Source organism: Phytophthora ramorum (assembly GCF_020800215.1).
Source record: "Phytophthora ramorum isolate Pr-102 chromosome Unknown Phyram_PR-102_s0016, whole genome shotgun sequence".
NCBI lineage: Eukaryota > Oomycota > Peronosporomycetes > Peronosporales > Peronosporaceae > Phytophthora > Phytophthora ramorum.
The window spans coordinates 774,967-799,173 of NW_027150662.1; the positions used below are offsets into that span (position 1 = coordinate 774,967).

Here is a 24,207-nt window from a genome sequence, read left to right on the forward strand (position 1 = left end):
CGACTAACTTACTGGTACTCACTCCTCGACCTGGGACAGCCACTTGCATAGCAAGCAGAAAATATGGTTTTCGTGCATGTTTCGTCCGCAAGGCCCCGGACCAGGTTGGGCCCAAACATCTTCGTCAGCTTCGAGTTCAATGCCGATGTTACGTGCCTCAAGTCGCGATCCGGCTATATGGTGTCTTCGATATTGAGGCAAACCAACCTTGGTTGCAATTTGCAAGTGCTCATTCGAGCTACGAGTACATTAGATTCGATATAGGACTTCGTCACCAACTTCAGCAACAGAGAATCCATCGATGTTTGTGGTAATTCGCGTTTTGTTGTGGACTTCATCGCTGCACTTTGTGGCAACGCGCGATGCCACACTTGATCACCAGAGCTCTCCACCTATCCGATTGTACTTGCAGAGTTGACTCGGGGGTGATCCATGACTGCGTTCCCTGCGTGTAGATGATGCCGAGAAGTGTGTCTGCTCATGCTGAAGTCACGGTCTCTCCGAAGCCCCACCGCGTCCACCAGTACTCCCCGCACAATTCAATTTGCTTCCTCGAGCACATACCTGCCTCCTCCAAGCACCATGGCCAAGTTTTTCGGTTTTGCTGCTGCCGTCACCGCCGTGTTCGGTCTTGCCTCCGCTGCCGCCGAGAGCAGCGCGTCCGTGGCCGACACGTGCGTGATCGTGGACTTCCAGACTGCCACGTCGGACTTCACGGCGCTCAACAACATTGTGACCATCATCAAGTCGTCACCATCGCTGCTGAGCTCGTACATCAGTGACCCGCTCTCCATTGAGGACCAAACTCTGACTGAGCAGGACTATTCCTTCCTGGGTTACACCTTCGCGGTCACGCCCACGATCAACTCGCTGAACGTCTCGGGTCTCACGACGCTGTCGCCCAAGCAGATCAACGTCACGGGCTCCGATACCCTCGACATCGGCACGGACTTCACCGGCACAGTGTCGGTGGCCGCCACATTCTCCGTGGAGATCGCGCAGCCCAACCACAAGTGGTACCAGATCTGCTGGGTCGACCTGCTGCACCCGCTTGTGTGTAGCTCGGTGACCTACACTGTGGACGTCGCGCTCGCGCTCAAGGAGCCGGAGGTCGTCACCAGCGCGCAGGTGGACATGTACCAGTGCGCTGAAGGCATCGCAACGTCCGTGTGCTCGAACCTGACGGTGACCAGCATCCTCGTGTCGGTGCTCAGCGGCAGCGACCTGTCCACGATCGAGGAGGACGTGCTGCTCCGCCTTAAGAGCGCGTCGCTGACTGCGCTCACGCTGGGCTGGGACTCGATCACCAACATCGACTTTGTGTTCCACCAGACGGGCACGTTCATCACGCAGATCATCAACAACCTGCTCGACTTCTCGGCTGAGGAACTCAACAAGAAGGGCGACTACTACACGATCTTCATCGACGTGCTGGACAAGCTGCTGCTGTCGCTGCTCAACAACCTCATCACGAACGACCTGGAGCCGGAGTTCGGCGCCACTTGCCTCGAGTCGTAGACAGCGAAAAAGGTACGTCGTCGAGATCTAGTCTTGCAAGCGTCCATTTCCCAACCCCTGGGACCTACCAACTACGAACATGACAGTTTGATTCCGTGTGCCATTTTTTTCGTTTCTGGTATCTTATTTGTGGCAGTCCGTTTTCTACAGGATACAAAGGATACAACGCATTTTCTGGTTCATTTTGGTAGCCGCAGACTTGGAGGCAAAGCATGGGCTTCCAGTGCGTCTGGCGCTTAGTAAATGCCAGAGAAGGCTGATTCCACGTGACTATCGACTCGATACTATCGAGGCCGTAATAACACGTCGCTTTCGAGCGGCAAGATGGAGCCCTCGCCAATCCATCAATCCAATCTGGTCGATTGATTAGGTGTCGCACGAGTGAAGGTGCTCTGATCGGTAGCTCCGTTCTCGCACAATTCAATCTGCTTCGTCCTGTACAGATCCCTCTCTCTCCATTGCAGCACAATGGCCAAGTTCGTCACATTCCTCGCGTCGGTCGCCGCCGCTATCGGCGCCGTCTCTGCTGGCAACGGTGGCGGTGTTGCCACGATCGCTCCTAGTGCCGTGTCCTCAGTAGCGCCCACGGTCTCGCCCAGTGTCGTTCCCACAGTTGCGCCCACGGTCGCGCCCAGTGTCGTTCCCACGGTTGCGCCCACGGTCGCGCCCAGTGCCGCGCCCACGGTTGCCCCTACCATCAACAACACATGCGTGCTCGCGAACTTCGAGACCGCGACGGCGGACTTCATCGCCCTGGACAACCTGGTGACCATCATCAAGACATCGCCGGCCGTGCTCAAGCAGTACGTGAGCGACCCGCTCCTCATCCAGAACCAGACGCTGGCATCTCAGAACGTCTCGTTCCTCGGCTACACGTTCGTGGCGACGCCCACCATCAACTGGCTGAACGCGTCGGGCATCACGACCATCTCGCCCCTGCCGGTGAACGTCACGAGCAACAACACGCTGGGCCTGGGCACGACCTTCACGGGCACCATCGCGCTCGAGGGCACGTTCACCGTGGAAGTCGCGCAGCCCAACCACAAATGGTACCAGATCTGCTGGGTCGACCTGCTGCACCCGATCAAGTGCCAGCCGCAGGTCATCACGGTGGACGTGGCGCTCGCTGTACGCAAGCCGGAAATTATCACCAACCTTGAGGCCAACCTGTTCGAGTGCGCGTCGGGCATCTCTACGTCCGTGTGCCAGAACCTGACAATGACCAGCATCATGACGGGCGCGCTGAGCGGCGACCTCACAACCTTGACCACGGCCATCTACAAGCACTTCAAGGACGCCAAGATCAACACGCTGACGCTGGGCTGGGACGCCATCACCAACCTCGACTTCGCCTTCCACGACTCGGGCAAGTTCACCACGCAGATCATCAACGGCCTGCTCGACTTCTCGGCCCAGGAGCTCAACAAGAAGGCTGCGTACTACGAGGTGTTCCTGGACGTGAGCCAGAAGCTGCTGCTCTCGCTGATGAACAAGATCATCGACTCGCAGCTCGAGCCGCTGTTCGGCGCCACATGCCTGTAAGCAGATACTCTAGGTTGGTGTGTGTGTCAGCGGCACATTTTTGAGAAGTACCGGGAGCTACAGAGGTCTCTCCCCAACAAATATACTAGTATGATACTTTTGCCAGTCTTCGCTTTGGTGGGCCTTGCTGGTAGTGAGTGATTAGGACGTCGGCTAGAATCAACACCGACGAAGAGGGAATGGATCTCGGCCTTTCGCACACGCTGCTCAAGAAGCTGGCTCGAGGGTAAATCTCTCGGATGGCTGGATGAGAAAGCGAAAGCCTCGGAGGTCGAAACGCCCAGCTTCCTTGGGTTGATACCAAAGGATAGTATATGTACGGTAAGGCGCTTACGAACGCAATTGCAAGCATACAGGCGTTGGCGCCAGCTGACGCGAGCTCGTGTGCCGAAAACGCTACGGGTCTTACACGCACCATCGGGCTTCAACGTCTTCCGTCCGGAGGCAATCATGCAGCACTGCAGGCGCCGAGTGCTGGTCCAGCGCCGCTGGCACATCTTGCCAAAGTCTTCTTGGCCCAAGACCTTGGTAAGGTGGTCGGATCAAAGAGAGACAGTGACGTACCGTACGGTCCGTAGCCATGACGACCGGGCTGGGAAAAGATATGCCGTGATGCGCCAGATTGCTGACTGGTGTTTAAACGTATTAACGGTTTTATAATCTGTCTATTCACACCAGCAACCTGAATTCGGGCTGCAAAACGAAATTCGCTGGAATTCGCGTCATCAGTTTAAATTAGTATTGAGCAGACCCACATCGTCGATTGCAGCTTTCCCCCCGCTGAATATGACCAGGTTCGGCGTAAGATCGTTGCCATTACCCGTTGTTTCGCATTTAAAACGTTTATACACGGTCGTTTCAGTAGTTGCAGTTTCAGATGCACATAGACGATGAAATATGGAACTTTTGCGAAGTATTATTAAATATTAGGCGCAAGGAACAACCTTGGGCTCATTTGCGATAGCGCGCGGCGCCGAGCAAGTCTTGCCTTCGTCCATGCACTGCCATCGCGCGCCCACCTCCCACTCAGAATGGCGGCCGGAACCGTCGGACGCCGCGCGCGCTCTGCAGCTCGAGAGCGAGCTCCGTCTCCTGGCGCCGGTCGGGCGCTTCCGTCTGGGCGGGCAGCCGCGCCCGCCGCTCTGGGACGTTATGATGCGTGGTCTGCAGAGCGCCGAGGCGCCGCCCGACGAGGACGAGGAGGACGACCGTGGCCTCGACGCGTCCGCGCTTGTTGTGAAACGGTCCAGGACGAACAGCGAACGCGGCCGCGCCTTCCGCGCGCGCCGCAAGAAGTACGAGGACGACCTGGAGACGCTTGTGGGCTCGTTGCGGCAGGAGGTGGCCGACCTCGGCTTTCTGCGCGGCGTGCGCGCCGACAAGATGCTGCGCGGCCGCAACAGCATGGGCGGTTCGCTTGTTCGCCTCGCAAGGGAGTACTTCGCGCTGTTCGAGCGCGGCATGCCGTCGGGGCGCGTCGTGGGGCAGAAGCGCCCGCCGCTGCTGCTGACTGACGACTCGTTCGAGGACAGACAGAAGGCCTTCCTGGACTGCGCCATGGACCCAGAGCTGCAGTTCGGAGACGTGAGCGGCCCCGAGGCGCTGCTGGATCAGTGGAAGAAGTACACGAGCTACCACTCGAGCATCAGCGTGAAGGTTGTGGGCGTCGAAGTGTCCGGGGAGGAAGACAACCCCATGGTGACGGTGCGCTCGGATCTGCACGTGGTCTTTTCACGAGCCACGTTCGATAACGTGTTCCCCCATGTGGCGCACAACGAGGAGCTGGTCAACAAGTTCGTCGGCCGCGAGGTCGTCTACCATGGCGTGAACCGCTTCCAGTTCTCGCCCAAGGGCCAGATCCTCGTCTACGACTCGGACGTGGGCTTCGTTGACGCACTGACTCAAGCTGGAGCCAGCGTCTCGGACCTCGCGCTGCTCATGCAGCAGGCGCGGATAGCGGACGAGTGCCGACTCGGAGACGAGGACAACAACAGCAACTTCAGAGTGCAGGAGCTAGCGGAGGACAACCAGGAGCTCGTGACGTCCCCAGAGGACAACAGCAACGATGGCACTGATGCAGATAGCGACCGAGACGCTCCGTCGGAGAACGGCGGGGGCAGTGGATCGGGCGGAGAGGAAGTGAGATCGCCCGAGGTTAGTCGTCTAGCCATCGACTTTCTCCTATCTTGAACATAATATATGAACCGCAACGCAAGCTGTAGCAATCGCGAACTCCAATACCGACAAAGCATTAGAAGCTGAGGCAAGGGAGAAGTCTAGGTTGGTTGAGCACAAGTATTGCCAATTTATTTTAAATTTCTAGCAAATGTAGTTTGTGCTTGCTCAGAGTTTGTGGGTGCTGGCTTAGCACAATATCGCAGCGATAGCAGCAATGGTGCTGTACGCCACCAAGGAGAGGACAGTGACCGATACACCAGACGAGGCGACGTCAGTCGAGTTGGACGAGCTGGCGGACTCGGAACCGGATCCACTCTCGCTGTCTCCAACGGATCCGCTGTCCGAGGCGGACTCGTTGTAAACCCTGCCATCGACGAAGTTGCTGATCACGTGTCCGTAGATGACGGTGACATTATTCACAGTGACAGTGCACTGACTGGCGGCGTTGGCGTAGCCGTTAACTAAATTGACGAGTGAGCTGCAAGCCGAGCTCTTCTGAGCAGCATCCGCTTGTGTGCTGTTGGGTGGGAACTTGGTGATGTCGAAGATGTCGAACTTGGAATCGCTCTTGCACACAGGCTCGTTCGTTGTGAATTCCTTTTTAACGTTGGTGTTGGCCGCTAAGGAGGCTTTGATGGTGGTGAGATCGCAAGTTGTCGTTGCCCCGGTGGCCATGACAGCAACACCTGTGGAGCTAGCAAGGACGAGCGCTGACAGGAAGGAGGTCTTCATCGTCTTGCCTGGGGAATTGACTGTCGGCGGTTGGCTTGTTGGGAGGTTGGAAACTTGAATTCTGTGAGCTGGGAAGATTGCCGCTGCAGCGATAAAGTAGAATTGTATTCCTGGCAACTACGCGGATAAGACTTCGAGGCACGATCTGCAAAAGTGAGACGATGGCACGCCGCCACATTTACCCTTATTGTGTTCAACATTGCCTGGCCATGCCTTCAACCCTTTCCAAGTATAGGTTCTACAGCACCGAAAGACGTTGAAACTTTGTACTTTCGCCCAAAGTGCACGAGTGCGACGAGCAAGTTGAAGCAAGTTGCTCAAAATGAAGATGCAGCGCTAACTCTGGAGGCCTGGAGGTGTAGCACGGCTGCATTGATAACAAAGTGATTTGCGCTCAGCTAGCGCGCTCTGCAAAGCAGTCAAACCTGAGTGCCCCTCGTTGTACGTGGATTCTGATCAGACGCCTGGCTCGTCACATCCTACAGCATTCATAGATTAGCCCGGGTTCGTTCAGAAGGAGAGGAACCTCCATGGTAATACAAGTTTGTTCAAAACAGCAATTTCATTGCAAGTAAAAAAAAAATACAAAGCTGCTTGCACGGACTCTGATCCGTAGCGCTACGTTAACTCTATCATCCCCATCAAGCCCCAAACTGCTTATTGCAGTGCCAGCGCAATGGCGGCAACCACACCATAAGCAACGAAGGAGAGAGCATGGGCACTTGACGCCGAGCTGCTGCCAGTCGATTTCGAAGACGCCGTGGATCCAGAGGTGGCAGCCGAGCTGTCGAGATTGGTCGATCCTGACGCCGCCACGGAGCCGGAACCACTCTCGCTCGGAATCTCGATGGAGCCGCTGCCCGAGTCTGACTCGTTGCCGGTCTTGCCCGTGAGGAAGTCGGCGATGAGCGTGCCAAAGTTGATGGCCACACCCTCGATGGTGACGTTGCACTGGGTCTCAGCATTGGCCACCTGGTTGATCTGGTTGAGGTAGTCGGCACAGTCCACGTTCTGCGAGAGCTGCGTCACCTGCTCCGTGGTCGGGAACGTGCTGACCGCGAAGATGTCGATGCCCGTGGCGTTCTCGCAGTTGGCGAGGCCCTCGGTGGCGTTCGAGTAGAGCAGACTCTCGATCTTGGCAAAGTCGCAGTCGGCGGCGCTCGAGTAGGTGACGGCGGCGACGAGGGCGAGCGCGGACAGGTAGGAGGTCTGCATCTTGATGGTTGGTGGGATGGAGGAGGAGGAGAGGTAGTCGAGTGTTGTGCTCGAGTGTTGGAGAATTGGCAAGTGAGCGTTCGAAGCGCACGTGAACGGCGTCGTCAGTCGCCTCTCTACCGTTGGGGGTTCACCCCTTCGACACCTCCATACGGCGCAACAACTGGCGTGTGCTCGTGGCAGCAGAGGCTGTTTCAAGGAACAAGGGCGCAGGTAGAGGCCTGCACGTGCTGCTGACTAGTAGCGAAATGGGTTCTGGACACCCGTTTCTTTCGTGACGTCGAACAGCTGAGCGGCTTTGTGCGTCTTACTCACCTTATGCAGCTTGAACTAGCGCTTCTTGGCGTGGGAACCAATGCAATCAATGGTGCTCAAGCGTCGCATGCGAGGTGTCCATGTATTACATATAATGTATGTCATGTTACATTGTACTTCGTGATAGAGATCGCAGACAGCGGAAAGGATAAGCTGTCCACGTCGTATCCGCGCATATCCTTCACGTTGGCGCGGCAGCGTGGCACCGTCTGGCGTGATGCCACCGCTTCTTCATGGACGGCACCGCGCTTACGAGGGGCCAACTGGGCGTCAACGCCAACTTTTCACAGGTCGTGATAGTCTCCTGTCAACACTTCAAGGTCTGACCGGTAGAGGTGAGCGATGGTCAACGAAAACTAGGCAAAGCAAAGGCATCAACGTTGAAAATTCTATTTGGTCTCTAAAGTAGGAAGGCAAGTACGGCGGTGGCTGCGGCTGCGACAACCGAGAAGGTGGCGGTGACGGCGACGCCCGCGCTCTTGGACGAGCTCTTGCTGCCCTCCTGCTGGTCGGCGGAGCCACTTGCGGATGCCTCCGATGCAGTGCTACTCGACTCGCTGGCGGAAGCAGACTTACTGCCAGAGCTGGAGGTTGACTCGCTGCTGGAGGTAGAGGCGCTGCTGGAGAGCGAGACGCTGCCGGACATGCTGTCCGAGCCGACAACGATCACTTTGGTCGTGTTGCTCGACTTGCCCGTGAGCAGGTCCGTGAGCAGCTTGGCGAAGTCGACGGTCTGGTCGCCCACCGTCGTCTCGCACTGGATGGCCGAGTTGGCCTGCTGGTTGAGCTGGTTGAGATAGTTGACGCAGTCACGCGACTGCGAGATGCTTTGGGCCTCCGCCTTGGTGGGGAGCGAGGTCAGCGCGAACACGTCCACGCCCGTCGCGTTTGCGCAGCTGCTGGCCCAGGCCGTGCCGTTCGCGAGCAGGCTGCCTTGGATGGTGCCCAGATCGCACGAGCTCGTGGCGTACACGGCGGTGGTGGCGGCTCCGGAGACGGCGAGAAGGGCGATCGTGGAGGTCTTCATGGCGGCTGAGAGGTACCCGAGGGCTGGAGGGTGGAGGAGGCTCGCTTGGACGAAGGAAATTCGGGAATGAAGCAGCTCAACGCCAGGGCACCGTGGGGACGTCGATGGCAACGGCTTGCGAACTCGACAGGCTCGCCTATTGTCTCTCCACGACAGGCGATGGGGTCTGATAACGGATACCAAGTTGAAGTTGTTCACTTGACTCCAGTATGTGAGCCGTTACTCGCGTCGTTTGGCGCGCACAATACAAACTGCATTAATACCAGTCCTGCCAGTACTAAAGGCAATGCGGCACCAGTCATTTGATCTCTATCCAGCGTCGATCATCGAACCGGACCCGCGCGAGTAACGATAGCGCCTACAGCAACGGCGACGAAGAGCGCAGCTAGGCTTGCTTGGTGCGGATGTTATCGCGCTGGTGGTGAGAGTCCCCGATCCAACGCACGTTTGAGAACCGAAGCACGTGCGCGCCAACGGAGAAACGGTACTGAGAAAAGGACGGTTGTGGCGTCTGTACCAATGTTGCCGGTTTTGCCGTTAGAATATTCCTTGCACTACCATGTCCCTTGAATTGTTGTGAACAATGGCCAGTGTGGCATTCATATTTTACGGGCTTTGGTGCCGTTCGTGGGACTGTCGGATCATCTTCACAGCCGCGTGCCTCGCATTCGCCCTGGAGGCAGCACTCGGGTAACTCCTGGCATTTGCGCTAGCTCCGATACGTAACCAGTACATATTTCCTTACTACAGCGTTCTTGACACGCGGAAACTACGAGTCCTTGTTGAGATTGCCATCAAACGCAATTTCTCCAGAGAGATCTCCAGCACCGCGGCTGCCGTTTCCTTTGGCTCTGTTGTAACCATCAGCCAGTACCTCTTCCAGCAATGGAACAACGTTCACCGCATCGATGATCATTGCATGGAATTCCATCGACGATGTGTCGGACACGTTCTTGAGAACTCTGACGGCCAGCTCCACAACAGTGGAGTCTGGGCTAGGGCACCTGAATACCGTTGTGGCGAGCAATCTTGTCCTTGCCGTCACCCCTGCGCGACATCATTCAGCACCCAAGCGGCCATTCTTTTTGGGCTCGCGGTTTTACCCTCTTCCAGCACTAGCAGCAATGGTTTGACAACCTGCACGCCCCCGTCCTCTGCCGAGAAGTGATACAGCACATCGATTGTGCTTTCAATGACCCTTCACAAGGTAACTGCATCAGTGATTCAACACCACCTTCGCCGACGATAGTGTTGAGATATTCCGTCTCACTCGCCAGCTCACATAGCCTGTTCATCGCTTCTCCCCTGGAAGAGGTGCGACCACAGCACACGAGCGCCACAAGCCTACGTATAGCGGCTATAACGTTGTCTCCCACGGCCACCCTGCATTGTTCCAACAACTCGGACGAGCTGTCGACCTTCTCCTTACCGTTGAGGTTCTCAAGATCCTGAATCATTCGACGGATATCCATTCTCTTGGGTGGCATTCGTGCGGTCATGTCGTCTCCAGCCGCTCTGGACTTGGTGTGCTCCGCGATCATCTGATCCCTCGTTTTGTCGTGCTCAGCAGCCACCTGATCCCGAGTCTTGATGTGCTCGGTGGTGACATGATCCCTGGGCTTTTCATGCCCGTCGTTTGGCGAGTTGGTCGAGGTCATATTCCAGCCACTCCTTGAATTTCGTGTCGTGCTGATGCCACTTCTCCATCTCGACAATATGCGCGAGATCCATATTCTTGAGCAGGTCATGTCAAAGCGATCGTTGTTGGGGAAGCAAATTCGGGAATGACAAAGCAGATTTGGGGAGCGATCCTTTTCACGATGATGCCACGGACCGAGATGCCAACACCATGGCAAGGTCAAAATCAAGCAAAACTCCACACAGCACAGGTAGTATGGATACTGGTAAACACGCTGTAGCCGTTCACTCGATCTCCACGTGTGAAAGTCGCTCCGGGCATGTTACAACAATTCCATCTCATTTGTAAAACCAATTCAAACATCATGAATCCCTCCTCGCATTGAGGTTCGCTGCTGCGGCTCGTGTGTCGGCCTCTCTACCTTCGCGACGTATTTTGGTTGCTGTACAGGTCGCGGAAGAACTGGTGGTGAACAGTCCTAATAGACGGCGGGTCAGGATCTGGTGATCCTCTTCGAGGTGCCAGCCCTGCCGATGCGAAGTACGGGGTGTAAGCAGCGACAGGCTGGCTCCGTCTGGGCGTGATGATTCGCACACGGACTTCCTTATCACTTCTGCCGCCGGAACTGCAATTGCTACCAAAGCTGAATCGGTGCACGGAGGGCGACATGCTCCCTGAACGCTGACGGCGATGGCCGCGGTTAAGATTTACAATCGGTGAGCCATCGACATGCCGTTGTGGCGATTGAAGAGACAACGCCGACGTTGACGACGCCCAGTTGCGCTTGCCCACGTCGCTGCGCAGTAGGATATCGGGCGCATTCATACTGGGACGCCGACGAGGTCGACTTCTCTCTTGGGCCTGGATGCAGCTTGCTGGAGCATGTACAGTGGACAATGTGGCACTGCGTCGACGACGATTGTCAGGTGGAGAGCTGTTGATGGTGTTCATAGCGTCACTGTCCACGGACAGTTGCTTCACAGACAACCGTGACGCAGACGTACGAGATCCAAATTCGGTACTACTCGGGACACCAGTCGCCACTGTCATCAACCTGCGCTGGCGAGACAGCTCTTCCACCTCGGAATGACGCGTGTCGGCTGCGAATGATACCATCGAGTGTCGGCGATCCGGCAAATGCACCTCCTCCTCTTCACCCTCGTCTTCCTCGGGAATATCATCGTGGCCCCACCGCCCACTGGTGACCGCATAATCGTCTCCGTTGGCATCTCGCACCGCGTACTGTGTGGCATCTTCGCGCAGCACTTTGGCAACGCACGCCTTGCAGAAGCAGCGCGCCGATACAGGCCCCTTCGTCCACGTATCTCTTGCCGACGGCACTGTTTCCTGTCGTACGCTACACTGCGAACACGTCCAATGGCAGCAAGCCGCACACCTTCGTTTGAGTGCACTGCCGAGTCGCCGCAAGCACATTCCACAGCGTCTCTCGCCATCCAGCGACTCCTGCACTGACGTGGACGACAGCGAGGCAACCGCGCGCTCCGCCTCCGTGTTCTCCACCGCTCGCGCCAACTTCTTGGCCAGCGCACATGCGCGCACGTCCTCCAGACTCAGCAGAGTCTCCACAATGCTCTTCTCAGCAATGGATTTGGGCAGCCCCAGCCCAATGGTGCCATGGCCTCCTCCAACATCGTACGTTCCTTCGTGGAAGACCTCCACTCTCCCGTTGCGGAGCTGGCGGAAGAAGGAGCACAAGAAGATCTGTCCTCTCACTACCGAGTGGTTCTGGAACGCCGGACAGGACGGGAACGTGATGGAGTGCCGCAGTCGGTAGCCCAGCTTGGCCCCCGTCCTGGGCGAGTGCACGACGCCCGATGCCGCCAAGTAGCAGAAGTCCCGGTCTTTGACAACGAGGCCGCCGTGCGGCGCGCGTTTCAGCGCCCACTTGACACTCAGCGATCGGAAGGACTCCGCGCTCGACGGCGTCTCCACGGAGCACAGCACGGCACCATCGGCCACCCCGTCACCCGTGAAGTGCGCGCGCGCGGCGCGTTCGCGGCCGGAGCGCCACATGCTGCCGTACAAAACGTCCTCCAGCGTGCCGTCCACGCTGCCGACGAGTCTGAGCGCCGGCAGCTCGCGCTCGTCAGCGCGCGGACGGCGCCTCCTAGTCTTCTTCTTCGTGGGCCGCTGACTGAAGATCTTGACGCCAGCGCGTTGGCCCACCAGCTTCCAGGCCGCGTCCGGAGCATCGGCGTCATAGCTGCCTAAGTAGGCAGCCAGCAGCCGCGCCTCCACCTGCTGCAGGTCGCGAGCCTCCGCGGGCGAGAGGCGCACGGGCGCGAAGAAGTCTTCTGGCAGCGGCAGTCGCATGGCGATCAATTGAAGTCCTCCTCGAGTCGCGTACATGCACGCGCATTACGACAGGACCACCGACAGGACGGCACGCACGCTGTTTTTTACGTTTCTACGCGTAAAAATCCAATTTCCCGCTGTGATTTTATGGTACACGTCCTCGATCATGATTTTGATTTTTCACTCCGACAAGAGCACGACGTCGACGTGGTCCCATTGCCCGCTCTGTCCGCTGTCCCCACGAGAGTAGCTGCGCCGCGCGTGTACCCTCCACACGCGACTCGTCCCAACTCTTCTTCTCGTGGCAGTAGCGTCGCTTCATTCGTGTTGCAGACATCACTAGCCCCCGTCGAGCTCCGATCCGAGACGAGCCATGCTCCCGCAGCGGCAGAACTCAGGCAAACGCGCGACCGCCAGCCACCGCCGCACGCGGGTGACCACGCGCAATGCAGCGCTCGTGGCGCTAGGTCTCATCTTCGCGCTGTACATGTACTTCAACCTGCGCTTCTTCGCCACGTCCACGGTATCCACCAACTCCATCGAGGCCGCCGGCAAGGGCTGGCGCTCCTTCAATGGCGCGCCTGCTAAGCCGGACGAGGACACGCTCGTGGACACGTCCGCCACGCGCCAGGTCCAGCACCTGGTGTTCACGTCAACGTGTCGCAACCTCGACTTTGTGCACGCCGAAGTGCTGGCCTTCACGCTGCGCCGCACCGGATACAGCGGCAATGTCACCCACTTGTTGTACGGATGCACATCGGACGAGGCCTCGGAGTTCGTCCGCAAGAAAGACTCGCGCCACAATGTGCAAACGAGACTCTACGCCGACATCTCCGCGACCAACACGACGTTCGGCGAGAAGCTCGTGACCACGACGCTGAACCCCGTGGTGCTGGCCAAATGGATGCTGGGATCGGACGGTGGAGAGTTGGGTGATGACCGCGCGGTGCCCTTTGAAGAGCGCTATGCGCTCCAGTCCGATGATTTCGTCATGGCTGTGGACAGCGACGCCATCTTCACCAAGAAGCTCGACATGTGGAACCTCATGGCCGAAGCGAATGACGTTATTGACGCGCGCATTTTCGGACAGGACGCGTCGTGGTACTGGCCCAACCGGTTCCCTCTCACGCATGAACAGTTGACGAGTATCCTGCCGACCAACTCTCGTGCTCTGCTTCTGGATGACTGGCGCGAGTATGCTGCCATTGCACCGTTCGTAGCTGAAGTGAGCGCGTGGCAAGAGATTCTGCCGACTGCTGTGGACTTGTGGGGTAAACTGGCGCATGAGCAGCGCTACCTGGCTGTTCCTATCGCTGCTGCTCATGAGAAAGCGCCCATTGGCGTGTCTGGTGTGCTCAGCGTGCACCATTATCCGTCTCGCTACCAAAACTGGGATTTCGTTGACGATATCAAGCACAACCCGTGCACCGAGTTGGCGGAGGGCAAGAACTTGGCGCTGTCGTCGTACCCGATTTCGATCCGCGCGCTTAACTTCACGCTGCCACAGTGGATTGACGGCCGCGACTGGAGTTTCTTCGCTGATCATGTGCCTTCGGACTTCCTCTCGTGCGACGCCTACATGATGCACCAGCCGACTGGTTACCTGTGGCACCTTGCAACGCACACGAGCGGATATGAGCGTGTTCCCAACATCCTTCGTCGTCGCCACACCATGAGTGTGTGCCTCGCTGTGGAAGCGTATAACAGTGCGTCTGAAAGCTACCGCTCGCATATTTGCCCGACCGGCTTCAACCACAACCGTCGTATCCCCATGGAGTTCCAGAAGGAAACGTGGAGCACTGCTGTGGCACTCGCGAAGGGAACTCCTATGGAAGAGGACACGCCTATATATTTTGGCGATTACAAGAGGAAGAAAGCTTCTAGCGTCCCGCATGAGAGCGACCTGAAGCCTGGCCAAGAAGGAAGCGACGAGCTGCACTTTGTCTTCACGACTTCCTGCGAGCCTCACCAGGATTGGCAGAGTGAGGCACTTGCCCAGAGTTTTGCGCGTGTAGGCCAGCGTGGTGCGCTCACGCGAGTCGTGAGTGGCTGCTCGGATGATGCAGTCAAGGAGCTGATGCGTCGGACGCAGAAGTCTTCACCTCACCTGCGCATTCACGTGACCCGCGACTTCCGCTCGCTCCCCACTTTCAAGGAAGTATCTGACGAGGTGGAGAAGGCCTCGACACCAGATGACTACGCCCCGTACAACAAGCCGTTTGGGCTGCGCGACTGGCTGGAGTCTGCGAACCCTCCTGTCCGCGAGGAGCTTGTCGTCGTACTCGACCCGGACTTCCTGTTCATTCGGCCGTTCGCTGTGAACACTGGTGGTCGTGTAACGACAGCAAAGGGCGTCGACTCTGGCAACCACGGGCGCGACAGCGAGGTCGTCGAAGGCATGCGGCAATACAAGCGCTTCTTCGTGTACGCAGGCTCACGTGACGTGAAAAATGTGAGCGATACCGTGACGGATGGTGTGGCTGTGGCCCAGCGTTGGTCGGAGTACCTGGGCACGGCGGCCTTCGAGAACAGCAGCTCGGTCTGCCCTGAGTGCGCGAAGGTGTCGAAGGCGGATGCTGCCGAGTACTACGCGGTTGGGCCCCCGTACGCTATCACCCGCAAGGATCTGACGCAGCTGATGGACGACTACTGCAACATGACCGTGCTCAAGCGAGAGCAGATGAAGCGCGAGCACTGGATGAGCGAGATGCTGGGCTACTCGCTCGCGGCAGCCAAGCACAAGGTGAAGCACACGACGTTCGACAACTTGGCGCTGGGCAACAAGGCGGACGACTACTCAGGCTTCGTGAGCATCATGAAGGGCAACCCGTGCGAGGACCCCGTCGAGCCGATCATCCCGGGCGAGGCGCCGCCTCTGCTGCACGGCTGCCACTCGTACGAAGCCGACGACGACCGTGGGCTCAAGTGGATGTTCTACAAGCAGCTCATGCCCAACGACATGTTCGCGTGCGACTCGTGGCTGCTGGCGTCACCGCCCGCGAGCGTCTGGACGCTGGCCAAGCGCAGCCGCGACAAACAGCGCATGCTGGAGGCCTATGGCGTGTGCACGAGCGTCAAGGTATTCAACCAGGCGCTGGTGGACTTCAAGACCAAAATGTGCCCCGACGGCTTCAACCAGAACCGGCGTCTGCGCCTGGTGAAGGACGTGCGCCAGGACCTGCTCAAGGTGGGCCAGGTGCACGCGGCCTGGCAGGACGCCGCGCAGGAGAATGCCCGCGAACGTAGGTAGATACTTGTTGTAAAGCTGAACACGCCAACCATAAACAAAAACCGAGCGTCAACGTCGTGTCCATCAATCGGACGGTTGCCGCGGTTCTGCTGAAGGTACCATGTAGCCATGTCGGGCAGAGTCGTGCTGAGATCGTATTGTCGAGACTCGAAATATACTTAATCAAGAGACCACTCATCACGATTTCGCTACGAACTTCAAGATAATGAGTACTTAGCATTCTATTGCCGCGAGTCAGTCTGCTGTTCATCGCCGCCCCCATATTCGGAGGAATCGGTCGCTCACAGGTTTCTCTCGCCCCGCAGTCATCAACTGGCCGCGCGTTAAACCGCGAGAATGAGTTGGGCGCCACCAATCGTGCTGAACGTGAACGCTGAGGACGCCGAGCTCTTTGCCGGTTGCGACCTGCTGGACGCGACTAGCGCCAGCGATTTCTCGGGGAACGTGCAGTCCGCCAAGTGCAGCATAGAGGCGACGGCGCCGACGCCGCTCAACGAGCAGCAGCGGCGCTCGAGGCACAACGCGAATGAGCGCCGCCGCACCAATGCGTTGAAGGTGCGCCGTCTGGAGCCATGTTGACTGTCCTAAATTGACCCCTTTGGCCTGATCTGCTGATCCGTAGACTCGGATCCTGCTCATGCGCGAGGAGATGGACGCGCTCGAGCGGCAGCGCGCACGGCTCAAGAGCGAGCCGCGCGCGCAGGACCGCGCGCTGCTCGACACCATGTCGCTCATCGACCAGCTGCGGCACGAGCAGCAGGACTTGCGCAACAAGCTGCGCGCCTACGACATGCAGAACAGCACGTACCAGACCATCGTGTCCGAGTTCGGCGCTAATTCGTCATCCTCCGGGGTCGCGGACGCCCACTACGACGCGGAGGACGTGGACGCAAACGAGGATAGACTGGTCGAAGCCCCCATCTTTCAGCGCGTGCTCTTCCGCCGCCCCATGTCGCTGGAAGCCGTCATGGCCTGCGTCAAGGAGAGCTACGAGTCCATCATGGCGTTCCGCGCCGAGCGCGACTTCGAGTCGCTGGACCGAGAGGTGCTGGGCTGGCGCGACAAGCGCATCCTGAACTCCCGGTCCGTGCGCTTCATGCTGTCGCAGCAGTTCGAGTACGTGCCGCCCTCGGAGCTCGTGTACAAGACTTGGAACCTGCTCACGGACCTCAAGCTGTACCGCCACATGCAGCCGCGCACGGTGGCGCTCGAGCTGCTGCAGCGCGTTACTGAGGACTGCGTCATCGTGCGTCTGAGCGTGAGCAACGGCGACAAGGTGCACCACTCGATCCTGCTCATTGCGCGCGGCCGCATCGACGGCGGCTACCTCATCACGTACCGTTCGATCCCGCTGTCCGAGGGCCAGCGTCAGTTCGCCGCCACCGAGAGCAACTACGTGCACCTCTTCAACTGGTACGTGTTCCTCGAGAAGACGACACCCGCGGGCATCCCGGCGTGCGAGGTGACCTTCGGCGGCTGCGTGGAGAACCAGTCTATGAAGTACCTGCGCTACCTCATGATGGAGGTCGTGGCCGGCATCGTGCGCTGGCAGACGGCGGTGGGACACAACAAGTTCCGGCTGACGCACGAGTGAAAAGCGACGGCAAAGGAGGTGCGAGCATGTGTAGTGGTGGAGTCGTCGCCCGGATGAAGGGCAGCGCCGTGGTAGTATTTAACGATTTCTTGCGCGCAATAGTAACTGATGAAATGTGCTTGGTGTCCTAACCTCTTCAACATGACCAACGTCGTCCTCCACGGCTGCACCATTATTATTGCATCATATCGTATCGTTAGCAAGTTTTTCACTGTACCTCGTTTGCGCATTGCCCTGCCAGGAAGCCTGCCAGGAAGGCTTCCAACCATGTCCGCTCACGCATGAAGGAGTAGTCACATCATCAGCGCTTCAGCTGACGTGTGACCCCCTCCTTTAGGGCCTCGATCGTGAACATCCTGCCACGCCGTCCGAATTGGCATCGGCAATGGCAGCGAGGCACCACTCGAACATTTCTACAGTACGTGATGGAAAGCGTTGACTGCTTGTTGGTTTTGCTAGTTTTGTTTACATCGTAAGCAAGCTGCGTGTCGAACGTATGAACCTGCACTTCATCAATTTTCCTATACGCCTACGTGCCCCCCACTGCGTCGAGCAAGCGGCGGCGGCAAGTCAGTCGTCCGACAGCAGGAACTCGACGTCGAGCCGTGAGCATTCGGTCAGCTCGCTGGGAGACGTGCGCACGGCCAGGTCGCTCAGCGGCGCCTGGTTCGGGGGCGACATAAGGAACAGCACAGTCTCGTAGTCGCCCGCGACCGGCAGCAGCGCGTTCGCAAAGTCGATGTCGCACACGTACTTGATGACCCGCTTATTGGACGCGAAGAAGAAGGTGTCTCGAATCGGGTAGCAAATCTCCTGGCCCAGCATGCGGTTGCAAAGCTGCTGGTTGCAGGCAATGTGCGGAAAGAGGTGCTCAATGGTCTTCTGCGAGACGCGCACACGCAGGTTCGCCTTGGTGGCCACGGCCATCGTGTCCTCCGTGTCCACGACGTCGATGTCCACGAGCTCGAAGTCGAGCGCGTCGTGCCACTCCGCCCAAGCCGTCCAGCCGTTGAGCAGCATGCTGGCGCCCAGTACGTAGCGGCCGCACCAATCGTGCACCTCCACGTACGGGTCCATGATGCAGGTAAGGAACTCGCGCTGCGCGTCAGGCGTCGGCTGGTAGGCCACGGGCGCGAGCGCGTGATTCTTCCCAGCAGTGGCGGCCTCGACGGTCTCCGCGGTCATACCGTGCCGGAACACGGTCATGTACTCTCGGATGATCTTGGCGAGCGAGCCCGAAACTGAGCCGCGCAGCTGCAGACTCTGCTCTTGGCGCAGGCTGCGCAGGATCTTGAGGTCGTACACCTCGGTGCGCAGCGCGCGCACGACGGCCTCGAGGTTCTCCGAGTAGAGCTTCTGGCGCTCGCGACACTGGCGACTGCGTTCCGTGGAGAGCGCGCGGATCTTGCTGGTTTTCTTCTGTCTGTTGGGGTGCTGCTTCTTGGTGAGCGACGGCGGTCGCTCCGGGCCGACGACGTTGACGGCGGGCATCGCGTCGTCTTCACTACTGCTGCTGTTGTTGTCGTTGTTGTTGCTGCTGTTGTTGTTGCTGCTGTTGCTGTTGTTGTTGTTGCTGGGCGCCATGGTGCGTTGCATGAAGAGAACGGGAAGTGGCGAGTGACCGGTTTCGCGATGAGATGTGGTGCCGCCACCCAAAGATGAGTCCGAACCAGATGCGCTGCAAGTGGCAAAATGAGCAGCACTTTTAGGCTTGCGGAGTTCTGCTGTACTCGCTTGGCGTAATACCGGATCCCAACAACGGCCCCATTGCGCATGCCTGCAAGGTCTTTACCGGTCGCAGGTGATCTGGTCTCTTGCTGCCTGTGATATCGCCCGCCGGCTGACTCCACCGAGGCCTTCGCGGTCCGAGCAGGGTGAGCAGCGCGAGCCTCTTCTCTGTAGGTTACAAGCGGCAAGACGAGCCAAAGCACACACGAAACAATCTGCAGCGTGAGAGCGCGAGAGAGAGGACGCCATGATCGTCAGTGGCGGCCCCGTCAGCTTGACCTGGCGCCGCGTGATCGATGGATGCCACCTTGAGCAAGTTTAACACCGGGCTTGCCGCATTATCTGCACGCTGTTTGGCTGAGCACAGCAAAAAAGGCAACATCCACGTCGACCGTCGATTCCATACACGGTCGGAATTCCCAAAGCTACAATCGTCGTACCGCGGTCGCATGTAGGACACGGACGAGGAAACAATCCAGAGGCGTTGAGGGACATGAACATGTTTCAACCGCCCCCGGTTGCGTCAATCGGCCGCCACCCACCCCCGTCCCGCTGGATCCTGTCGATGAAACGGATGTGCTGACCAACCGCATGACCAACACCAATTCGGTGAGGATGCCAGGCTGGCAGCTCATGTTGAGCGAAGCATTGGCGTCGAGAATGAGCGGCACGCAAGGAATGTTGCATCGGTGACAATACATGCATGGAGTTCTAAGCTCCTACAACGAGAAGAAGCGCCGCCTACTCGACCACCGGGTCGCTTCAAGTACAAACGGACACTTCCTTGACGCCGTTTTCCGCCCCAGGGCGTCGCCACTGGCGGTTCAGGCACTTTCGATCTCGTTGTTCCTGCTCTACTGCATGGCAATCCCCGCCCTTCATTGATCAGCGGCCTTCGCCAGCCTTGGAAACGACTCGGCGCTCGACACGTCCCTCGTCTCCATTGGCAAACGAGACCTGGTGGGGTGGAGTCGCTGCTGCAGTGGATGGACAAGATCAACGATGAAGAAACGGCCGTGACAAAGAGGAGCTCTCCCCCTTTTACCAAGTCGGAACCCAAGAGTCCGTCGGTGTAACTGGTGCTGGCAAAGCGCACTGTTTAGTGATGCCAGCAGAAACTGCAGCGACGAGAGCTAGCGGTGACCAACTCTTACCTTGAGGCGTTGGGAGCCTTGCCGTCCATTCCGACCGATCAGGCGGATGTGCGGGACGTGCTACAAGTTGAACTTCTCAGCAACGTTGCCCAGTGCTACAGAGGCTAGCTGCTTTGTCACTGTGGATGTTGACATTAGACGAAATGCCGACGCGGAGGAGTACATGTATTCATTTCACTTCTGGATGATCGGCGACCGACTAATGTTTACCGGTAGCATCATATCCCGTCGGTGATAGTACGGCACAGGTCTAGGCAATCCTGAATGAGGCGCGCTACAGGTTGTTGTCCCCCATATATTTTGACTGCATTGACTGTATGTCGCTTGAATGTAGCGCATTTTTCATCCAGTAAACCGCAGTCTCCAATATGCTGTCCATACCTGCGACTCGCGCCGTGCTTCGAGCTGCCCGTGCAGCCTCCTCCAGCTTGCAATGGCATCACCGTATCGCGCCGGCTAGTGCATCAGCTGAGCGTTGGTCAACTGGGGCCCAGTCGCGCCTTGGATCAATTGAGACGATTCGGGAACTGTCGACAATTAACTCAAAAAGTCGCTCGGAATCGGAATCTGTGCAGTCTGCAGGTCAGCGATCGGTGCACGAGGTGCGGCTGTTGAATTGCGTTGAGAAATCAATGGGGTTTGCAACTGCAGGTCGGAATTTCTATGGGGGCTAACATTTATGATACTACAGAGAGGCGATGCTCGAGTGGGTGAACTGTTGGAGATGATTGAAGAGAGTCGGGAAGAGGACGATACGGAGCGAGAGCTGGAGCAGTCTCTGGAGCTGTATGAGATGCTCAAACAGCGAAACCAGCGAGGTATGCACGCACGAAGCGGATGTCGGGATGTGCGGCCGTTACCTAGATCATTGAGTTTGGTTGTACATCTGCACAGACGCTGACATTTTCGAGGTGGCGTTTGGCATTGCGAGAATATACGATGGACAGCTGGAAGATGGCGCCACTGCCACGACTTACTATGAGGAGGCTCTCAACATCCTGGAGGCGGTGTCGACGGACGTGACAGTCTGGGGCGTATACATGCGTGTGACTACGCTTGGTGCTCTTGCAGTGTGTCACGAAACCCTGTACGTTGTGGTTGGCTTCTGGTGATGCACTGGACGGTTGCACAGCCACTTACCCTCGCGTTTCGTCTTTTTTGTTTTCGCCAGTGGGCACCCTAAAGAGGCTGAAAAGTACTTTGACGACGCCATCGGCGCCTACGAAGAGCACTGCGACCAAGCGTCGGCTTCAGATGTTGGCGAAGAGGATGTATCCGACACCGACATTTCGCTTCTTGCAGACCTCAACGCTACTGCCGCAATGATCCACTACCACTACGCCGGCAACTTGCTCGCTCAAGAGCGTTGGGAAGAAGCTAAGAACGTCACGAAGATTGCTCTTGTGCTTGCAGAAAACTCGAGCATGCCGGCGGGGGATCTGGAGGAACTGCAGCACTGCATCCACGAACTGTGGTTGGAAATGGATTAGAGGCTGCTCGCTTTGAATATTTGTCCGCTGCTTTTAAAAATACTGTTCTGTCGTTTAGGATGGGAAGCGATTTTGATGTCACTGCAGATACGTCTGCCCATGGCTACGTCCTTAATGTTGAATGCCTCCTCAATGTACTCGCTGCGTGAGTGAGTCATCATGTTCCAGGTTCGCCGTGCACTCTTGAGCGCCCGCGGGCGTCCAGCGCCACCTCGCATCGAGCCTCGAGGTCTCCTCCGTCCTGCCAATCAGCTGTCCACTGCTGCAGCTTCTCGCAACTTTGCAAGCGCCTCCTTTGGTCCAAAATCCTCGTCCAAGTGGTACCAAGAGGCTGCTGATCATGGCCGCAGTCGTCGGAATCGTCTTGTACCTCCACGAGAAGTACGATGGCGAGTTCTCGGCCTCGGCAAACGACCAGGTAGTCGCCGATCTGGATACAAGTATGATCAACGTGTACATTCACTACTCCGAGGTACTGGCTTCGATGGAGCGAGACAGTGAAGTCTCGCTCGTGCGGCAGCGTTTGGTCGAGCTTGTGCATTCCTTACCATCGATGCGGGGCCAGGAGACGATTGCGCTGGACCGGTTCAACGATATGATGGCACTTCACGCCATTCAAGAGGAACGCCGTCGCGGGCGTGACGAAGGTCGCTGCCCGTAGGCAAGTGGAGATCAAGCGTAGCTGTGTTCAATGAACAGGGTTTCCGGCTTCGATTATCGACCAAGCAACGGTACAGCTTGCGAGAAAAAAAAAAAAAAACGTGCACTGGCACTCGCGCAACAAGATGATCCGAATGCTGGCAACGCCGCGCGGACTTGCGCTCCCCCGCAGACTGTTGCAGGGAAGTCTCTTAGCAGTGGCTGCACCTCGCGCGCCGACTTCGATTCGTGCGTTGTCCAGTGCAGCTAGAAATGGCAGCTCCGACGGGTTCTACGTGAGCAAGAAGGCGGTGAAGACGACGCTGTTGCTCGGTGCTGCGCTCACGGGCGGATATTTGTATCTGGTTCGGACGCTTGGGTTGGTCGTGCTTCAATGCTGTGGAGAGGGCTAAAACGCTTGTGCTGTGGATTAGGGACGCGAAAATGCTGACCGGAAGGAGATTCGGCTCGTGCTGCAGCGTAGTCGATTGAGTCTGGAAAGAGGAGACGTCGAGCAGTCGATGAAGGAGAAGGAGAAGGCTTTCGAGTTGCTTAAAGCGAAGTTCCCTCACGGTGAGCTGCTGTCTCGTACTGCTTTTGATGTTCCCATACACTGATGTGCAACACGTTAGACAAGGATGTGATCGCGATGGCCATGGCCATCGGTGCTTTGTACGAGAAGTCGGAGCAGTTTGCTGCTGCGATACCGTTCTACCTGGAGGCTCTTCAGTACATGCCGCTTGAGACAAGCCTTGTTGCTCGCGAAGACCTGCGTGTTGTGACGATGGATCGCCTCGGCCAATGCTACAAGCAAATGTGCGTTGGATGTCTTCTGGATACTTGTAGTAGCTGGGATCGTGACTGAATGTTTTCGCTCTGTGCACGCAGTGAAGACTCTGAAGCTGCTGAGAAGTACTTCAAGCAGGCCATCGAGGTGTATGACCAGTTGAAAGGGCAGCTATCTCTTTCTCCTGATTCCGACCATGCGCCAAGCGTCCTCTCCAAGCTTGACGAAGACGCCCTCAACGTGTATCTGCACTATACCTTGCTTTTGACGACACTGCAGCGCCCAGAGGACGCTGCCCGTGCACGTCGACGTTTAACCACGATCGCACGTGGCGATCCGCAGCTACGCGGACTGGTGGCGAAGATTGAGCGTCAAGTGGACGAGTACATTGCGCTCGAGAGAATCAGAGAAGAGCGGAAGCTCCGAGAGTTGAAACGAGGTGAAGGAAGCGAGTCGTAGTCGCAGGGACGCCGAGGTCAAGCCATTCAGTACAGTGGTGGGCGAACACCTTTCAACAAACTTCCAAAACTTTACTAAGGATTTCACTGCGACTATCTTCTTGCTCTAACGCGACGCCAGCAGGTCCGAGCTGGACGACGAGTGACTAGTAACAGACCTGACGATTCCGTCCCTACGCAAGTTCTCCGAGATCTGGGCGGCGGCGATGTCCACGGCGCTAGATGTCGACGCGTCCGCCAGACACGCCGAGCAGAAGCTGATCTTCTTCTCGGACAGCGCCAAGTCTGCCGTCACGATGCTAATTTTCTTCTTGATCTTGCAGCTGCTGCACACGACTCGGAAGCAGCTCTTGCAGGTGCTGGCGCTCTTGCCGAGTTTCCAGCCCGTCGACATCTTGGAGCAAGTCACGCATGACGTACCGGGGTTCGGAGCTCCGTGTAGTCGTGCTTCCGCGTGAGCCTTCTCCATCTTCCACGTGAGCTTTCGCATCTGACCGCAGTGAACATAGCGCAGAGGCGACAGGAACGCCTCCGTCATGACCGGCACCGCCAGCATGCGGATCATGTCCCCGGCAGGGTCCATGAGACCCGTCTTGCACACGTCGAGGACGTTCGGTCCGACCTG

General features: G+C 57.7%; 13 protein-coding genes across 13 annotated transcripts; 8 read left to right on the forward strand and 5 right to left on the reverse strand.

Annotated features, from left to right (window-relative positions):
* Positions 1–582: 582 nt before the first annotated feature.
* Positions 583–1,518, forward strand: KRP23_12914 (uncharacterized protein; the record flags this gene model as incomplete). The annotated part of the gene is made up of 1 exon (XM_067883560.1): positions 583–1,518. One exon carries the CDS (start codon positions 583–585, stop codon positions 1,516–1,518), a length of 936 nt encoding a protein of 311 aa, XP_067738996.1.
* A 468-nt stretch (positions 1,519–1,986) lies between these two features.
* Positions 1,987–3,060, forward strand: KRP23_12915 (uncharacterized protein; the record flags this gene model as incomplete). Its single annotated transcript, XM_067883561.1, has 1 exon — positions 1,987–3,060. The coding sequence occupies one exon, from the start codon at positions 1,987–1,989 to the stop codon at positions 3,058–3,060; it is 1,074 nt and encodes a 357-aa protein (XP_067738997.1).
* Positions 3,061–4,056: 996 nt separating this feature from the next.
* Positions 4,057–5,250, forward strand: KRP23_12916 (uncharacterized protein; the record flags this gene model as incomplete). Its single annotated transcript, XM_067883563.1, has 1 exon — positions 4,057–5,250. One exon carries the CDS (start codon positions 4,057–4,059, stop codon positions 5,248–5,250), a length of 1,194 nt encoding a protein of 397 aa, XP_067738998.1.
* A 174-nt stretch (positions 5,251–5,424) lies between these two features.
* KRP23_12917 (uncharacterized protein) lies at positions 5,425–5,970 on the reverse strand (the record flags this gene model as incomplete). The annotated part of the gene is made up of 1 exon (XM_067883564.1): positions 5,425–5,970. One exon carries the CDS (start codon positions 5,968–5,970, stop codon positions 5,425–5,427), a length of 546 nt encoding a protein of 181 aa, XP_067738999.1.
* A 657-nt stretch (positions 5,971–6,627) lies between these two features.
* On the reverse strand, positions 6,628–7,185 carry KRP23_12918 (uncharacterized protein; the record flags this gene model as incomplete). The annotated part of the gene is made up of 1 exon (XM_067883565.1): positions 6,628–7,185. One exon carries the CDS (start codon positions 7,183–7,185, stop codon positions 6,628–6,630), a length of 558 nt encoding a protein of 185 aa, XP_067739000.1.
* A 715-nt stretch (positions 7,186–7,900) lies between these two features.
* On the reverse strand, positions 7,901–8,527 carry KRP23_12919 (uncharacterized protein; the record flags this gene model as incomplete). Its single annotated transcript, XM_067883566.1, has 1 exon — positions 7,901–8,527. The coding sequence occupies one exon, from the start codon at positions 8,525–8,527 to the stop codon at positions 7,901–7,903; it is 627 nt and encodes a 208-aa protein (XP_067739001.1).
* Positions 8,528–10,583: 2,056 nt separating this feature from the next.
* KRP23_12920 (uncharacterized protein) lies at positions 10,584–12,500 on the reverse strand (the record flags this gene model as incomplete). Its single annotated transcript, XM_067883567.1, has 1 exon — positions 10,584–12,500. One exon carries the CDS (start codon positions 12,498–12,500, stop codon positions 10,584–10,586), a length of 1,917 nt encoding a protein of 638 aa, XP_067739002.1.
* A 355-nt stretch (positions 12,501–12,855) lies between these two features.
* On the forward strand, positions 12,856–15,732 carry KRP23_12921 (Peptidyl serine alpha-galactosyltransferase; the record flags this gene model as incomplete). The annotated part of the gene is made up of 1 exon (XM_067883568.1): positions 12,856–15,732. One exon carries the CDS (start codon positions 12,856–12,858, stop codon positions 15,730–15,732), a length of 2,877 nt encoding a protein of 958 aa, XP_067739003.1.
* A 336-nt stretch (positions 15,733–16,068) lies between these two features.
* Positions 16,069–17,326, forward strand: KRP23_12922 (uncharacterized protein; the record flags this gene model as incomplete). The annotated part of the gene is made up of 2 exons (XM_067883569.1): positions 16,069–16,287; positions 16,355–17,326. The coding sequence occupies 2 exons, from the start codon at positions 16,069–16,071 to the stop codon at positions 17,324–17,326; spliced, it is 1,191 nt and encodes a 396-aa protein (XP_067739004.1).
* Positions 17,327–17,896: 570 nt separating this feature from the next.
* Positions 17,897–18,817, reverse strand: KRP23_12923 (uncharacterized protein; the record flags this gene model as incomplete). Its single annotated transcript, XM_067883570.1, has 1 exon — positions 17,897–18,817. The coding sequence occupies one exon, from the start codon at positions 18,815–18,817 to the stop codon at positions 17,897–17,899; it is 921 nt and encodes a 306-aa protein (XP_067739005.1).
* Positions 18,818–20,576: 1,759 nt separating this feature from the next.
* On the forward strand, positions 20,577–21,698 carry KRP23_12924 (uncharacterized protein; the record flags this gene model as incomplete). The annotated part of the gene is made up of 4 exons (XM_067883571.1): positions 20,577–20,810; positions 20,900–21,026; positions 21,103–21,295; positions 21,380–21,698. 4 exons carry the CDS (start codon positions 20,577–20,579, stop codon positions 21,696–21,698), a joined length of 873 nt encoding a protein of 290 aa, XP_067739006.1.
* A 340-nt stretch (positions 21,699–22,038) lies between these two features.
* On the forward strand, positions 22,039–22,359 carry KRP23_12925 (uncharacterized protein; the record flags this gene model as incomplete). The annotated part of the gene is made up of 1 exon (XM_067883572.1): positions 22,039–22,359. The coding sequence occupies one exon, from the start codon at positions 22,039–22,041 to the stop codon at positions 22,357–22,359; it is 321 nt and encodes a 106-aa protein (XP_067739007.1).
* Positions 22,360–22,483: 124 nt separating this feature from the next.
* KRP23_12926 (uncharacterized protein) lies at positions 22,484–23,583 on the forward strand (the record flags this gene model as incomplete). The annotated part of the gene is made up of 4 exons (XM_067883575.1): positions 22,484–22,702; positions 22,772–22,910; positions 22,970–23,153; positions 23,226–23,583. The coding sequence occupies 4 exons, from the start codon at positions 22,484–22,486 to the stop codon at positions 23,581–23,583; spliced, it is 900 nt and encodes a 299-aa protein (XP_067739008.1).
* Positions 23,584–24,207: the final 624 nt, after the last annotated feature.